Source organism: Anopheles stephensi, chromosome 3 (assembly GCF_013141755.1).
Source record: "Anopheles stephensi strain Indian chromosome 3, UCI_ANSTEP_V1.0, whole genome shotgun sequence".
Taxonomy (NCBI): domain Eukaryota; kingdom Metazoa; phylum Arthropoda; class Insecta; order Diptera; family Culicidae; genus Anopheles; species Anopheles stephensi.
In genome coordinates, this window is record NC_050203.1 from 17020761 (window position 1) to 17038776 (window position 18016).

Consider the following 18016-nt stretch of genomic DNA (forward strand, 5'->3'; position numbering starts at 1 on the left):
TTTGTTGTTCTGTGTTTTTACTAATGCCGAAGTTGCTGCTGCAACTGGTGTATTATTTTGTCAAGCTAAGGAAGGATATGTGCAGAAAAAAAGCTCATAGTCATCTACTCTACTTTGTAGCTGACAAATCCAACCGATCGCGAATTGGCGGCCATGATGGTGAGAAAGATAAACTTTGCTGACAAACTATGCACAAAACTGGTATCGGTACGGATCGGCTACCCGCGTTACCGGTACTGGTAATGATGCTAGTTGAAATAAAGCCTTGTATTACGGTTGATTAAATGACATCGAGCGTGCTGTGGAGAAAGAGATTTGATTGCAATATTGGTTGTGTACGGGTACGCTAACGATGTGTGTGTGTAGATTGGACTGGTATGGAGAAGGATTGGATGTGATGAAGTGGTTTACTGAACGATTTGGTGAAGGATTGGACCTTATCTGTATCAAAATTGGAAACTATGACCTACAATTAACGTCAATCCTTGAAACATATTAAATTGCTTTAAGAAATCCTGCAAGTTTCCTTCAATTTAAAAAATATAGTTTATATATAGTATTTATAATTTAGGTCCTTAAATTTAAATATGATCTTTTTTTATCGAATGAAGTAACGATCGATCGACCCAACAATCATTACTTTGTGATGGAGTTGCAGTAGATTTTTCATACATTTTAATTTATTTCTTTAATTAAATTTTATTGATTCCGTGTTTGGATAATTCGGTAAACGCTCTAATCCAAATGACTTATCTGCTTGCAAGGTTGTCTGGTGACGCTGTCTCTCCCGCCCGTTAACCGCTCAACATCAGTATTCTTTCAGTTCTTTGACATTGTGTTGTCACTTTTCGGAGACCAAACCACCACCCGAATCCAACGTCCAAACCGTTCCAATTTGAGTTGTTTTTCGTTCCTTCGTGAGAATAAAAACCGGCATATATTTTGACACCCGACACCTAACGCGGCCCCCGAAAAGGTGGCAAACCTTGGTCAGTGTTTTGGACGGTCCGGCGACAGTGTCACACTCGTTGCAGAGTCTACACTCTCTTGCTACGCTTCCACCTACTACTACTGGCCGGTGCAAATATTGGCGGATGGTCGCGGTGACCTCAAGGAAGTCCAGAAACTGGTGCATGAATAATCGCGCTCAGAATCAAGCCGCCAGGTCTCGCGTGCCCTTGGCTGAGTCACGTTTGTGCCGGTGCGGCACCGGACCATGCCGCGGTTTTGCCCTAGGCGTTCGTTCTTTATCCTGGTTCCCTATTTTGGACTGGAGTGGACGCTATGGAATCGGAGTGTGTGTGTGTGCTCGTTGTTTTTTCCTTCGATCTCTCACTTTCAGTCGCCTTTCGTTCTCGGAAATGAGGATCGTGGCTTGATAAAATGGCCAACTATTCCCACCCCGTCGTCCCACTGACCTTGGCCGGAACGGTTTCGTAACATTCACGCTTGCCTTAGTGGCTTGGCGCGTACCGTGTCATTGCAGGCGAAAGGGATCGGATTTGCAGGTTTGCCGGGGTCGGCGAAGGATGCAGCCGGTAAAACAAAAGTGAAATTTAATCTCCCAATACCCAGACGTCCGACCCAGACGTGGTCAGAGGTCATGCGGGTGCATTATCCAACGTTCGCAGTCGGTGACGTACGAAATTTTTGGCCAGATTAAGGGGTTTGCTGGTCCGTACGTACGGTTGAGTCAATAACCGTGTGTCGGCGAGACTTTCGGTTGACCCCAGACACGGCGCACAGGTTGACCGTGGGGTGGAGTCAAAACTAAAACCGGGGCCCAATAAAATGGGGACGATCAAAAGCGAATCGCAGCGGTGTATGCAGAGTGTGCTTTGTGCTTGCAGTGGATTAGCTTGGCGCCACAATCCCCCCCCCTCACACTCAGCCCACCCGCTTTTCGTACCCCGAATGCTACGAAAAATGCGTGCCGGGCGTGTATGCGAGAGGGCGGAATGGATTATTATTTGCGCTAACGCGTTCCCTGACGCCCGGGCGTACGATAACTCCTTCATTTTAACCCTGGCCCGATGGTTACGCTGTCAAATAAAATTTAATGCAAGGAGAGTTGCAAATGGGACGACAAAAAAAAAACACAACCAAGAGTAACGAGAAACGATCCAGAGCACCCCGATCAAATCTGGACCAATAACGTCGATGATTTATGTCCCGGCACACGAATGTTGGAGTGCGTGCGAGGGTTATGGGCCATTTTTTTTTGCTGCTGCTGCTGCTGGTTCTCATCACGGCGGTCAGTCCTTTCGGCTGGCCAGTTTGTTGGTATGTTGCGTGTTAATTATAACGCCCCGCTCTCGGTGGGTCACAGCTTAGCTCCTCCGCTTGTCCCGCGGTGACCTGGTTGGGCCGAATCGAAGGTTGCGCTTCGATCTGCGATTGATAGATCGGACTGGGAAAGGGGGGCGGGGTATAATTAGGTAAAGACATTCCAAAGATGGATGTGGAGCGTGGGCCGCGCTAGTGTTCTAGGTTCTTGGGCCGGATCTCTGCAGCCGTACAGGTTTCGCCCTTCTTACGTCAGCTGAGAACCGGATGGCTGGGGTAAGATTCCGGATACGGATTCTTGATAGCACCAGCCTGGTTACGCTAGCGTCACGGTTAATGGTTATTAGCTGGGTCTCGTTATTGCACGGTGACCATTAAAAGTAATTCGCGGCCTTTGTCTTAGTACCCCGAGAGGTACTATGATACAATGTTTCTGAGAGAACGAACGTAAGAAGCATTACCTTTCATGATTAGCCGTGTGACTTGTCGAGTTAGGGCTTTGCGGCAATGCGAATCAATTGGTGTGCTGTGTGTTAATTAAAGCATGTTCTTTAAATTGTAGAAGTCATCAGAATGAGAAGCAAATATCACGTCATTGAGTTGCTGTTATAAGTGTGACTTTCACCTGGAAGCCTGGAGATTCATCTTGCTGATCGTATTGAATTCATCGTATTTAATAGCTTGTTGCTTTTCAATTGGTTTATGATTTTTACGTGACATAAATTAAACGACTTTTTCTATACTTAATACTCAAATAAAACAATTCCCATGTAATATTACGCTGTAGGACATCATATTTATTAAATAGATAACAATCTTAACGTTCTATGAAAACCGTTAACCTGTTCAAAGAACTATCGACTCGAGTGACTGGTTAAGTGACGAACCCCGTTTTTCATCAACTGCACGACGGATTGTTTTTTTTTCTTCAGTTAATCTAGAGTATCACTGTGTATACGGAAATGCGACTCACGAAATCAACAGAACGAAGCAGATTAGGCTTCTATTGCACCTTTCGGCCACTGCCGGCCTTCCCTACCATCCCGCATCCCCGGGTTCAAGCATAATTCTTCGCATACACGGGCACATTACGGGAATGTTGACGGGACAGCATCGACTGGACCATGCGCTGTGACGCACGCTTCTGCTCGTCCGGATGGAACAGTACCGGACCGGTACGGGCCTGGCGAGTCGCTTTCGACTTGAAGTAGCTCGCATAATCGGGCCGCGCTGGTCCACGGGCAGAAAATTTGTACACCGCCGGTGTGGCAAAGTTCTTCAGGCCCGGTGTGGTAAGTGGCTTTAGCAAGTTCTTTTTAGGCTTCGTATCCACCTGGATGGTGTGATGTTTAGCTTTCTGCAGTGTGACAGGGTGCGAAACGTGATTGGTGTACTGTGCAAACGGTCGGAAACTATCCTTCGTGTAGTACGGGCCAAGATCGCTCTCGGAAAGGTGCGAAAAATCCACATCCGGTGAGATAGGCTTCAGCTTGGATAGATCCGGTGCTTTCACTTCCTCGATGCGGATGCTCGGCTTGAACAGGTCTTTCTCGGTGTCGACCTGCTCGGAGAAGAAATCGGACGAGTCGGACACGTAGTGTTTGTGGCTGTGTTCCGGTTCCACCGTACCGTGATGGGGCTTCAGTTCGTCGTACGCATAGTGCTTGAAGATCGTTTTCGGTGGTTCGTAATGTTTGTACGCTACCAGCGGCTTCTCCAGATTGACGTGTGGCTTCAGCTCCAGGATCGATGGAATCGGGCGCTTCTTCTCACTGATTTCGGCAATATCTTTTTCGTGCTGGGGAAGATCGGAGCTTAGGATGAGATGGTCCTGGCCCTTGCTGAAATGGTTGATCTTCGACTGGGAATGGTGTTCGTCGTAGTAGTGCGTCGCCTTTTGCTCGTGATGATCGTGATCACGCACGGGATGTGCGTTCGGGCCGTGTGTTTTGACGACCGCATTGAAGCCCGTTTTCGAGTCGGCCGTGTAGTCCACCTCGCGAATCGAACCGTCCGGCTCGACGACACTGTAGTGGCCCTTGACGATGCCATCGTCACGCGTTTCCCACTGTGACTTCACATCGCCACTGTGCAGATCTTTAACGCCGTAGCTGAACGAGTACGCCGGATGGGCCTGAAAGAAGAAGAAAATATTGACGTACAATTAATCTAGCCATTTGATTTTAAAGATAGCTTAACTTAAACCAATATTAAGACACTCATCTAAATGGCATGCGCAAAGCCTATAGGCTACCGTGCCAGCATCAAAAGTGCATAATTTATCACGTGCGAACCATGCAGGAATGCATTTAAATGAGGTTCGCATGAAATTCGCAACCCGGCTACCAACGCACGATGCCCGTTGCCGCTGTTGTGTGGTCTAATTTAATTCAAACCACGTATGGCCACCTCCTTTTTCTCACACCGGCGGTGGTGTGGGTCTTTGCACTTGTGCCACCCCATTCGTTTGATGGTTTTGAGAGCATAAAGCAACATTAGCAACATGACTGCGGTGCGAATGGGCAGCACTGTGGTGCGTTGTGGCGCGTTACAATGTAGCGTGTGCAGCTACGAGGAGAAGTTTATGATAATTTTTTAATTAGAAAAATATGTTAAATCTAATATGTGTAATAAAAGGTTTATCTGATACACGCCCGATTAGGGCCGGTACGTTGAAGGAGCGCCGTAAAGACAAGTTAGTGAGATTGATTCGAGCTCTGTGTACGTTACTGGGGCGCTAAAGATGACTGGGGTGTACAAGTAATGTGGGTTTGCTGTGCACTCAAGGCATTAAATTTCAGGCCAAATTTGCTAGAGCAACAACTACTAGCGTTTGAAATAAAGATAAATTTAAGAAAGAAAATTGAAAGATTAATTAGCAGGAACTTGATCCAAGACTTTTATAAAAGAAATTCTAATTTAAAGAAGGCGTGATCCTTTGCTTCTATATCGACTAAAGAATAGATAAATTGAATCTCTATTGAATGGCTTCAATCATTTGCAAAACAAAAATTGAAATTTTTGCAACCGGCACCGTGATCATACGCTTATGAAGTGATATTTCGCTTCGAATCAGCTCTCCTCGCCTGTGATCTGCATGAAACAGACCCCAAACGTTATAAATTGACACCATTTTGCGTACAATTTACCACCCATTTACACTGTTCGCCGATGTCCTCGACGATTTTGACAGCAATCGTGAGCCTTCGATTGATTTATTTCACCATGCAACTGTTGGGTCTAACTGTCGGTTTTTAATGGCAATAGGCCGGGTGTTAAATGGCGCCCTGAAATCGCACCCGACTGGTTGACATCGAAGTCAACAAGCAGTGCATCAGTGGATTATATCAGTGCAGCATAAAAAAAACAAGGGTGCATGCAAATGGATTCTGCAGACAGCACGTTACTGGTATGGAAATTAGTTTATTTTAAGAACGATAAGGTATCTAAGTTTTTTTTTTCTTTTGGCGGAGTGTAATGCAAGCTCCATTAGGCGTACTTTTCGTCTGGTGCAGTCTAGTTAAAGCGTTCAGGAAGAGATAGCTGGAGTGGCTGGCAAGCTGGCTGGGTGATGCCTCATTTGCATCCGTGGTGGTCGAGCGCTTACTCGGTTCGGGGAGGTCTACCGAGGTTGACTTATTTTTAAATCCAGTGATAAATACCATTACGATACGTTGGAATTAATTAGCAAAAAAAAATTATGCAACAAGATAAGGTTTACTTTACAAATAGCGATACCGAATGTTCCCTAATGAAGCATTTTTTTGTTGATTTGGCGCAGCATGTTGCGCAAGACAATTATTCGAACGATTGAGTGTAGATTGTCTGAGCGGGTGCGTTCGCATATGGAAGATGATTATTACTTAATGCAGATAAGTGTGTTTTGATTGCCTCTCGGTTTGCATCGCGATCGAACGCAAAGCAGGGTAAATGAGGGACCTAGTTTATTAAGCGTCCGGTAGGCAAGTATAGTACCGGGCAGTGTAGGTAGCTAGTAAGGTAAATCACCGCTTTAAAGCCACTCTTGACCTCGTTGGTGACATTTTCGCTGTCGATCGTAAAGTGCCAAATTTATGAGTCCGTGAGCATTGTGGAAGGCTTGTGCGAAAGTGCGCAACCGGACGACTAACCGCTGAAAACACACACACTCATAATACACGCAGCAGTGCTAATTATTCGAATGCGCCAGTTAGCTCAACGGTGGGTTAAGTTACGGTAATGAGAGTACGGCCAAGGTCAGTGGCGGTCCGGTCCGGTACTTACATATTCTGGTGCGTAGGCGTGCAGGGAGTCCTTATAGCAGGATGCTAGTCCGATGCTCGTTGTGGCGACTATCATCATTAGAAAATGCTGCAAATGGAAATAAGTTACAAGCAAAAAAAGTTCGGTTAGTGTGATTGAAATTAAATTTATGCCTTTTGATGAAGGTGTTGATGTTATGTGCTGCAAGAAACAAGTTTAACAACATTGAGTGATGGCGCTGAGTAGAGGCGTTTAATTAAGTGATAATTGATGGTAACGCGAGCATGACTTTTGTTTATCAATGTGCATGTGTGGCAGACTCATTATTGTTGATTTTTAGTTGTATCGTAACCAATGGGTTCTGGTATCTTGTGCAGTAAGTGGGCAATGGGTCTCAAATATGGGGTAAGAAATGCAGAATAAAAACGGCTGAACGAATCATATTCTTCAATGATCTTTAAGATAATTTTCTTCGGAGAGATAAGATAGAAATAAAGGGGGTTTTGAATTGAATAATGACTTTGCTTACTATAAAATGATCAATTAATGTACAGTGCCGGGCAATAGAATAAGCCGATCTCTTTTTGTAATTTCGTTATAATGAGGAGATCATGTCGATTTTCAACGATTTTGAATATTTTAATTTAGTTCACTATTTTCTTAGTTACAGTTAGTAAAAACAATAAGTCGAAGATTAGAGATGAGGAATTTTTAGAATCAGCCCCATACAACCTACAACAACATTTTTTTTACTGTTTTTCGTTTTTTTTTCAATTCTTGCTCTGAGATTGGATCATATTTGAACATGTATCGATAAAAGCAGTATGAAAATGAAATATAGTTAGGGTCTCTTTGGTTAAAAAAATGGTTAAAATTTGTCGCTTTTCATATTAAAAAGTAATAAACATCAATTATTTAATTTAGTACTCGTAAATCTAAATGTGTGAAGTATGAATGCAACACTGCAGCATTTAAATCGAAAAATCGGCGCTCAAGCCCTTTGACAACTACAGTCAAGCATTTGTCCGATTAGTGCAACATTTATTCCCTACCCAATTCCGACTCGTCATCCGTTCGGCTTTGGAAAGAAATTTCAATGATGATTTATTAGCCACCGTCGTCCGTTTCCCAGCCAATTAAAGTCTAAATTTACTTGCACTTTACCGGGCCGCTCTACAGAGACGGTTCGCACAAAACGCACCTTGTTTCGAACCTTTGCTCTGTATCTGTATCTCTCTCTCGCTTACTTTGAGGTGGTTATTAATTTGGTGGCGCGAACGGGCGCGTCGTAAAAGGCTGTTAATAAATCTTCAATTCGGCAGCAACAGCAGCCGCTGGCCCAACACATCACGTGCACATTTGCCGAAGAATGGCTCAAGCAGTTACCAAGCGTTTACGTTTTGCGGGTGATAAAAACGTTGGACCTGTGCTACAATTGGTCCAGTCAGCACGGTGACAGTTTGATAAAATATATGACCATTTTGAAAAGGGCTGCGTGCTGCGTACAGGAGGAAATGAGTGGCGCTGATTTCGTTTCGTTAGGCCGGGTTGCCCGCGTCATAGTTGCCAGTGTGTGGCTTTCAAATTTGGTTCGACGCTGTTTGTGGGGCTGGCTGTGGCTAAAAATGGTGAAGCATGGGGCGGTCTGCACGCCAAAGACCCCTTTTTTTCGAAGGCCGAAGATGGAATTTGATTTTTGGGTGGGTCAACAATCGTTTGTTGCTCGGTGGTGAGCAGCAGATTGCAGTTTAGAGCTGGCCTTGCATCGGGACGTGAGAAAAACTAGGCTCAAAAAGATGTCCACGAAGGGATTGTGTGTGCTTTTGAATGTTGCATTTAAATTCTGAATTTGTTGTTGGGTGGGTAGATTTTGTGGCATCGAAATTTTGAGGGAAAATATTGTGAACATTAACATTAAAGTCCTGCAATTGTAGAGATCATGAAGAATACTAGAGAATATCAAAAATATCTTCTTCAGATTTTTATAGATTTTTTGGAGATTTAATATGTAAAATAATTTAAAGACTTTGTCAATATATCTATCAGCAGAAATTGAGCATGTAAATCATAAATATTATATTATGTGAGAAATCAATTGATTAAAGGCGAAGAAGATGACAAATTGCATCAGTTAGTAAGCCTTCCCTCTCAACGCATCTGCATATATTCAAAGCAGTTTAGTTAATTGGACCAAATTTATGGCACCTAAGCTTTCCCCCAATACTTAAAAAAAAACGGAACTAAACAATGGCACACACCAGCATATCCGTATTGTGTAATGTACGTTAAACAATATGCAATTTATTACGAAATTTCCCAACCTCAACCTAGGCCACTTGGTCACGAAATGGCAGATGAAACAGCGAAAACATTTCCGTCCTGTCACTCCGAAGCGTCGGTCGGTTTTCTTTTTGCGACATTTAATGTGCCGGATGAACTTGTGTGCTTGCGTGAGAAGATAATGATCTTGCCCACCATTTTGCCTTTCAGCGCACGCTGTCGTTCGTCTTTAACGATTTGCAAACAATCGCACGTGTTGTGTATCGTGCTAGGCCGCGTGTGCCAATCGGACCGACCGACCGGATCCATGGCGGAGGAAGCACAGATTCCCGGTTCCCAACGTACCGGATGCGATTTTAGCGTTTATGGCTCCGCTTTCCATTCCGTTGGTTGCATACGCAAAAAGGGTTATGGAAAACGAGTTTGTCCAACCCCGAAAACCGGATGATGATGGTTTTTTTTATCTCCCGGGTGCCATGGGTGCCGTAAATGCAATTGTTGAATAATAATTCCCGTACTGAAAGTGAAAAGCCGACGGTGCATGATCGGTTAGACCGTTAAACGCCCCATACGCCCCAGGTGCAGGAACCGAATGGCATCGAATTCCGTACGCGGCGTGCGAAAGTCCCCTGCGTGACGGTGCACATGATCCCCAATCACCATAAGGCTGGGTAGGGGCATTTAAATCGATCCTCCTTTACGACTTTGTGGGTGCCATGTCGCAGGCAGACGACAAAAATTGCATTAAAAACCCTGTTGCATCAAAAGGACGATAACAACGCGCACGTGGTACGTGGAAATAGGCGGCCAGGCCGGAAAGCAATTTCAAGCGGGATACGCGATCTATCATTTCATGCGCTTCACGTAAGCTTTACGTTGGGTTGTGGTAGGTCAGTTCCGGTTGAGGCTCAGGCGCTTGTCTGTCGACGATGAAAACAAACAACGCAGCAGCAGGAAGCAGTTTTGCAGGAAAAAGATTAATGAGATGTTTGTAGCGATCGTGTAAACTAATTAAAGAAGCAGCATGCGTTTGCCTGCTGGGGTGTGATTATCAATTTGATGAAAGGCTTCGTGTAAATGGAGATAGTTTAACAAGTTATATCCTCAATTAAAATTTAAAGAAGAGATGAAGTAAAGTTTATGCTCATGTTTTGCAGTTTTATGCTATCATCATGTGTTTCAGCCTTCCTTAAGTTTTCTTCATTTAATTTGCAATTACGTTTTTGGTCAGTTTCATTACAACTTTCCCTGTCTTAAGAGGGTTTCTTAAGTAAAAAACCAATGTTCCCATAACATAATAAATACAATAAGTGTAAAAAATAGTCTAAATTTTATTATCCTATAAATAAAAAAAAGTTTAAATTATATCATTCAATTCCTCACAACCTGCGAGTGACAATAAAATAGGAAAGTTTTATTTCAACTGCTCACCCTGTCAAACAACACTCAAACAACCCCAACACTGTCATGTAGTACACGACAGGAACTGCTACCAGTTGACAGTTTTATACGGCGGGGCGGGTAGCTCATTAACATTTCAAGACATCTTCATTTGGTCCACTCCATTCAGCAAGCCGCACGAACGAGGTGTCATTACAACGCCCGGAACCAGTTCAACGGGCGCTCTGAACAACAACCAAAACGTGCTCGGAAAGTCATTGAATATCTGGAACCTTTAATGTAAAAAGCGTTGGATGGAGACCCCGGAAAAAGTTGAATACCGTTTTGGGATTGAATCGCGATTGAGGCACTTATTGTGTAATACGAACGGATCGATCTTGGCGATCATCGATACCGCTGCGTGATCGATGGAATCTCGTCTCGAAAACACGGGATGGCGGAAGTGATAGGTGCTTTGGTGCACGTAAAGCACGCGATTGGCCGACAGGATTCGATGATGTAACAGGAGGGCGACGATCACAACAAAAATGCAAATGTGAACCATCTCGACTCGAGTGCATCACAAAGTTAAGTCGCCAATCGCCCAATCGGAAAATTGATAACAAAACAGCACAATCAGGAGGGCAGCCACCTCTTTAGCAGCCTAACCCACCAATCAATCGCGTCGCGAGTGGAGCGAAGCGTTTAATTTCGCACCATTACGACGATTATTAAATTTTATGTATTTCTAATCAACACCCAACCATATGGTTAGTGCGATGCAACGACCTGCAAGCACGAGAACACATTATGCAGCATGCTTTATGCTCGCTTTATTCTCTCACTGCGTTCGCTCGCTCGCTGCCGTACTAACGACGAGTTTCTCGATCTCGTTACGAATCGAATCGAAAACTATCGGATCGATCGTACGACCCGAGCTGTCAATCGTAATGATTAGGCTGCGATTAGCGGTACGATTGAGTGTTAAATGCACTCACGCAATTGCAGAGCTCGATCTGGGAGGCCCCGGGTCACCGTTGTTGGGTAATCGAATATCGGACCGATACTGTTGTGTGTGCGTGTGAATATGGCTGCAGGCAAATGGATCTGGTTTGTTTGTTTGTTTGCCAGTTAAATTACCACTCGCTGGTGCTTCCTTCATTCATGATAAAGAGCTGCTCGATGAATGAATTGTGAAGAGCACGAGAAGACATAATTAATGAGCAGTCGATTTGTTTGCTTGTACTTAAATTTAAAATTTCTTGCTTAAGAGCATTAAAAGAAAAAGCTTTACCAGTTAAGCTTTCGAGACGAGGAGTTTTACTCAAATAACCATAAAATCTAGGGCTGCTGCATCACTGTCCTGTACTGCATTCCTGCTGGTGTACCGAGATGTGTAATTAATTGTGCGTACATGGTGCACACTCCTTTGCTACTCTCCGATGGGTTTTACCAGATTAGCGTGCGATTGGCAAAGCGAACGTCAGCAACATTCTCGGGCGGGGACAGATTCGATCGATCGAGCTTTTTTTGCCGTGCAATGCCAACACTCGAAGCGTAGAAGTAATTATAGCTTTCATGGACCCTTCTGTCTCGCTCGCTCTCTCTTTCTCTCTCTGTCTCTCCGTCTGATTCACTTTCCTCTAACTTACTCATTAAGTGTTCGATTTATGTCCCGCTTTGCATTTTCCACGCTTTTCATCTCCCCCATTAAGGCACTCGCCCCACACATACATGCGAACGAAAGTGGTGGTTTATTGCTTCTCACATCCGTCAGACGTCTTTTCACGTACATTCTGAGCCACCCAGAGTCGACGATCCGGTGTCGATAAGCGTTCGCTATGGGGCTACCCTACCAACCGCTAGGGTACGGTGGCCGCATTTTGACGAATGAAAGATTAAAATCACATTTAGCATAAAACGTGGTGGCAAAACCCGAACCTCGCCGATCCCTGCTTCAAGAATCACGGAGTTGATCCCCGTATCGACATGAGTGTGTGGACAGTCGTCAGCGAAGGATTGCAGCAAAGCCCTCGAGGAGCGAGAACCCCAAACGTGCGAGATTTGTTTGCGAGGTGCATTAAATGTTGTAAACTTGTTCGCACATTAGGTACGGCAAAAAACGTGTTGCGCTTGCAGCGAGGATTGCGGCGTTGATGTTGTTTTCCCGTTCCAAGTTCCGACAGCGCACTCACCTTGAGCAGTAACATTTTCACCACACGCCCGAACGTTTCTTTTGGCACTGTTGGAAACACTTGGGAGTGGAACGTTTGGAGAAGTGCTTTCCTTGCGATGGTTTAACTTCAATATAACAACAAGTCCTTATGGCAGTTCATTTGTTTAAATCACTAGCTTATCACACCGTATCTGGAATGTCACCACGTTAATGTTCTTCAAAGACGTTCTTTAGCACGAGCACGGAGTTCATTTATTCACACCAATCACAACGCTTCACACCCGGAACGAACACACCAACCAGAGCCGTCTGCACGGTTTGAAGGTCTTTTCACCAGTCAACCGGTGTGCATCTTCTTTGCCCGTTTATATACCTCGCACCGGCCGACCGACGCGTCGGTGGCTCCACAAACCATATGGGCGTGTGTGAATGTGCATGCGGGGGGGCTTGGTTGGTTTTGCCCTCCTGTCACCCGCGTTGGCATTAGTTTTCTTCCACAAGATCAAGAGCGAAGTTTTCACCGAATGGTGGCCGTTCGTCGGTAAAAGCCTTTCTCTACGATCCGGTGCCTTGGCGGTGGCGAACGTGCAGTTTTGCTAAAGCGCGAACAGGCCCGCAACCTGTTAGTGACATCACCACACCCGGGTCGGGTTTTTATTTCGATCTAGACGAGGTGCGTTGAGAAGGAAAGGGACACAATCCGGCGATGTGCGGAAGGGAAGCTTGGGAAGTTAAGGAAAGGAACTCACGTACAAAAGCCAAATCGAACTTCCTTCCAGTTTATAGCCATCCGACGGTAGCGATCACCACCGGTGGCATATAACCATATCCCTTTTTCTTACCTCAGGTTCCTTCTTGCTCTTTCTCTTGGGCAGTCCCACGAAAGGAGTGTAGGGCCCTGTTGCCTTGATCTTGCCTCGAGTCACGATCCCGAACCATTCGTACCGGGCTGGATGTTGAAATGGAAAGTGGAAAACCGGTTCATTGCGTTCCGAGCGCATTTTCCCCCGCGGGTGGTGGCGGCCGAGGATTGCGAGACAGGAGCACTTTCCCGTTTTGTGTGCGCGTTCGGTGTGGGTATGTCGATCAGCGGGATAAATTTCCCTTTCTACGGGTGCGGGTGCTGCACATTACCTTTGTTGAATGGATGGAGGACGGTTAGGAGAAAAAAAAAGTTTGTTTGCTTCGGGTCCGATAAATGATGATTGTGTGCATGTCGGTGAAGGTAGAAGAGATAAATTAGAGGAAAGTGTTGACTGGCGTTGCAAAATGTCGTCGCATAAAATATCGAATTACGCCGATAAGCGCGGCTCGAGCGCAACAAAGTTGCGGAAGAAGAAGGGATTTTAGGAGAATATTTTTTTTATTGGAAAGAGAAAAAAAATTCAAGCTGTTATAGTTTGAAGAACATTGTTGTTTGCTTCAATTTATTTCAAACCACATTTTTTAACAGCGCATCAGCTTAAATTGGTCGAATAAAAGCAAAATTTAGTCAAAAGACATCAACAGTGAATAAAGCGACGAACCCGCCGTTCAAAATTAAATCTCTGGAAAACATTTTTCTTTCCAATGCTAGCCAAGCCCTTGGTTGATGTCGATGCTAAACAAACAATCCGCTAAGGGTCGGGGCCAAATTCCCTTCATTCCTTGTGCCACCGTAAAGGGCGAAAAAGGGAAAATGATCACTCCGGTTGGAGTTAATTGTTCAGGTGTGCGTAACTGCTGGTGACGCAGTTTGCACATGGGCGAAATGGAAAACTCACCTCAAAACTCAAACCAACCGGCTCCGTCCTGTGGCCTGCAGGGAGACTGGAACCAGTTTTCCGGTGCTTAAGAGTAACAGTAGCAGTCAGTCAGCCAGCTTTCAAAGGTTCAATGATTTAAAGGGCAGTGATGTGAGTGTAATGCTGGTCAAACCGCAGCCAGTGTTGATCGTCGGTTTACCATGTGCGTTTGTAGGGAGTTTTTTTTCTTCTCTTTATTGTGGTGAGCAGGTTAAATTGCTTAATCAGCTGTGATGAAGGGAAGAGGGCTTGAAGTTGATTTTTCATAAACAGTGATGGTAGGAGATTGTTCTTGTGGTTGTGTGGAAGCTCCCTAAACAGTTGTCCCAAGTGATGGATGATGATGGAAAATGTGGAAGATGGTAGCTAAACCTCGAAACCTTGACCGTTGCGCGCCATCGATTGATGCATGAGCTTCAGCTGTAAGTATGCAAATCTACCACAACCAGGCCGGCATTGTTATCGGTGCAGTGTGAATGATATATGAACCTCGCTTGATGGCCGTTTCTGGTTCATTGATGTTCTCAAAAAGGGAAAATTTGTTTAAAGAATGGTATGCAAGGTTAAATCGAAACAATGGATGGTAAAATTTAATATTTTCTGTTTAGTTTTTAAATGCGCACATTATGATAATGATTAGTAGCAGAGAGAGTAAAGAATTTAAATTTTTTCGAAGACGGTTTAAAGAACGAGTTCGGAAGATCGACTGCCATTAATTTTTACGGCTTGATGGCGTAATAACAATTATCAGATGCCTTTTTTTGTAAATATTGCCATTCTTGTTATTTGATAAAGATTTTCAGTGATAGATGTATGATAGAGATAGGATCGGATATATGAGCATGACCAGAGGAGAGGTTTGAGGCATGACTGTGTTTAAAGAGGAGTAACATTGGATGACTGCTTCTCTAACAGTCATTTCTACTTAACATGTAGTAATCGGCTTTGAAAATAGCAACTGTTGAAACGAATGGATGAAATATAACAGCTGAAAGTCAATGATCTCGAATATCATTTAAACAACACAGGAGCTCACTTATTTAACTCTATATGTATTTCTCATAAAGGTAGCTAAAGAATATTTTAACGAGATATGCAACACATCAGATCAGACGATCTATGCTACCCTTCACACAGCCCAATGAAAGAAACCACCAAAAGTAGACAAGAAAACTGTTATATTTGCGTACTCGAATTATATGTGTTCAGAACTGCATACATTCAGGCGTTAGTGTGTTTTTACAGAGTATGCAATTCGAGCACCATCGTACGAACGATGGTCCATGCGAAAGCAACATGCAGAGAAAAAGCAGACAGTGTGAATAAATAAAGGCGCACAACCGACAACGACACCGGCCGTCACCGGTTACAGATGTTGGTTAATGTTGCTGTAGCTGTAACCATCCGCTTCGTCATAGCCACCGCCGGAAATGCCGTGCTCCGTCTTGTACACCTGCGGGTGGCTTGCATGGCCAATCTTTTTAACTACGGCATTGAATCCGTTATGCTTATCGGCGGTATACTCCACCACACGCTTCGTACCATCGGCATCGTACAGCGTGTAGCCCCCCTTGACGACATCACCGTCCCGAATTTCCCACTGGCTCTTGTGATCTCCGGTGTGAGCATCCTGCACACCGTAGTCGTACTTGTACTTCGGGTACGCGTAGTGATCACTGTAGTCATATCCGCTCTCTGGATAACCTCCATCCTGGTAAGATTTGTACCCGACTAGACCGGCTTCACTGTAGCCCGCACCAACACCCAGCGGTTGATAGGAATCGATCGAGTTCGCCCCATTACCAAAGTATTGCGACGAATGTTTGGTAAGGATCTTGTATCCGTTGCCTGTGACGTATGCACTGCTCGTAGCGATCACCAACAGCATCACCGAAGTCACCTGCAAATTGATGAACTTTGCGTTAGATTATCACTAGCAAAACATTCACACGAACACTCATTTGGATCGTTTAATGTACCGCAAACACATTCATTTTTGTTTGGAAAGTTATTTCTTTTTAAACACCTCTAATAAACACTTCTTAACAGTCTGTTTGGCACTGTGTCTACTGCACTACTGATATGAACCTGACAGTATGCACCGTAGATATATATACCATTCTAAGACAGATGGGTCCCTTCCATGCGGCTAAACATACATGGCAAAAAAACAGTAAGTGTTTCGCAGCGAGTGTGAGAATTGTAATCTTTTCCTCACGTGAATTTGTTTACACTTGCATTCGAGATCGGGTCCGGAAAATTGGCAATTCTTCACCCAGTTCTGTGCCATCCGCACGCACCACGCGAGCTGAGAGACCCACGGCACGGTGAATGAGGTGGTGCGAACAAATGGTTCACATCGTGCTGAAATCGTTGATGCTGACATGCACACGCCTGTTAGTCTGGGACCTGGGAGTCTGTGGATGGAATGTTGCTGCTGCACGAACCAATGCGATCCGTTCGATTGCTAAGAGTGAGAATGGTGGGTTTTTGCTGCCAGCAGTACAATTGGCGGTCTTCTATACGGCGGGTGTCAAAATGCCAAAATTGGAGCACACTAGAAGGGTTTGTTTGTGTGGCAATTAGGCAATGGTGTGCCGAATATTTTGCGATTAGATTTGCTGTAATGAGCTAGCCTGCAGAACGAGTTTAAAAACGAACTTATACGTATACATTCGTAATATTTAATAAGAAAAAAATAATCCTTACACAAATGTGACTGTTAGATAGTATTGATAATGATAATAACAGAAGAAAAAGACATCAAAAAACGACAGCGAGGATTAATTGAAGATAACACAAACTACTTCAAGGGTTTCGAGAAAGAAGAACGCTCAGCAGATGATCGGATTGCGTTCGCAAGACACATTCCAATTGAATTTTCCTAGAAAAAGCCTCCCTATTGGAACATTATCTTCGTGGTGAAATTAAATTACAATTGCTTATCCATCAACACCAAAGTGGAATTAGTCACAAAATCGTTAAGGCTTGTTGCAAGTTCTGGTGCCTAATCGAGGCGGTTATCGTTGCAATGATTCGAATAAATGTGGTTATTAATGTTAAATATATTTTGTGTGCCATTTCCTCGCCTTGCCTCGAAGCTGGTAGCTATCAACAAACAATGTATTTACTGATGGGATTTAACAACAATCCCACGACCAGTGGGTTGAATATCTTCCCATCAGCGACGCAGCCGAACGCTTAATGCTAAGTAAACAATTTCAGCAATGGCTCACTTGCCATTTTTTCACTGTCTGTACCTTCTATTGGCTATCGCTACCCATCTTCACCTCAATCACTACTGTTATCGACCGTTTACCCTGGACGATAAATGAGCTATTTGTAACGTCTCTTCACCTCCATCCAAACTCCCAACGTAACCAGCGGGCTTACTCGGCATCTAAGATAAAGATGGGCTTTTCAATGATCGACTCACCGATCACCGCTGCCGGTGACCAATTGGTTCGTCGAGCCTGCTCTTTCCAGCGAAGCTGTGAGAAACGATACCGATCGATTGCACAAACGGGCTTCGCATAATTGGGCGCAGTTATGCTGACTCTTCCTCGAATGATGATTGCAAATTTGCCACAATTTAGCGCTCCAATAGTACGGTGGCGTCTCGAAAGGAGTGGGAGTTAGGTTTTGTTCGCTCGCGCCTTCAGTGCGTGTGAGGGTGTGATTTGCTGGTGCAACGAGCCAACGTCAGCTTCTCATCTTCTCACATCGGCCGGTTTGTGGCTGCTGTAAACGGTGGCAAGAAATGATTTGGTGTGGGATTTTTATTTTTGTTTTACGCTACCGAGCAAATGGTTCACATTTGCATTGCCTTTGGTACGTGGCTAGCTGAGGCTAGTGAGCAAAGATTTCT

At 44.5% G+C, this 18016-nt stretch overlaps 2 protein-coding genes across 2 annotated transcripts; both read right to left on the bottom strand.

Moving 5' to 3' along the window:
* Positions 1–3060: 3060 nt before the first annotated feature.
* Positions 3061–12691, bottom strand: LOC118510889. Its single transcript, XM_036053274.1, has 3 exons — positions 12384–12691; positions 6550–6636; positions 3061–4420 (listed from the first exon to the last, which is right to left on the bottom strand). Exons 1-3 carry the CDS (start codon positions 12396–12398, stop codon positions 3344–3346), a joined length of 1179 nt encoding a protein of 392 aa, XP_035909167.1. The 5' UTR covers positions 12399–12691; the 3' UTR covers positions 3061–3343.
* Positions 12692–15315: 2624 nt separating this feature from the next.
* Positions 15316–16215, bottom strand: LOC118510894 (adult-specific cuticular protein ACP-20-like). The gene is made up of 2 exons (XM_036053278.1): positions 16128–16215; positions 15316–16048 (listed from the first exon to the last, which is right to left on the bottom strand). The coding sequence occupies exons 1-2, from the start codon at positions 16140–16142 to the stop codon at positions 15515–15517; spliced, it is 549 nt and encodes a 182-aa protein (XP_035909171.1). The 5' UTR covers positions 16143–16215; the 3' UTR covers positions 15316–15514.
* Between the last annotated feature and the right edge of the window lie 1801 nt (positions 16216–18016).

Bases quoted from the DNA above. Each gene is read 5' to 3' on its own strand.
- LOC118510889 (XM_036053274.1), bottom strand. The intron at 4,421-6,549 runs GTAAGTACCGGA...TTCTTCTTTCAG, and splicing joins ACGCCTACGCACCAGAATAT to GCCCATCCGGCGTACTCGTT.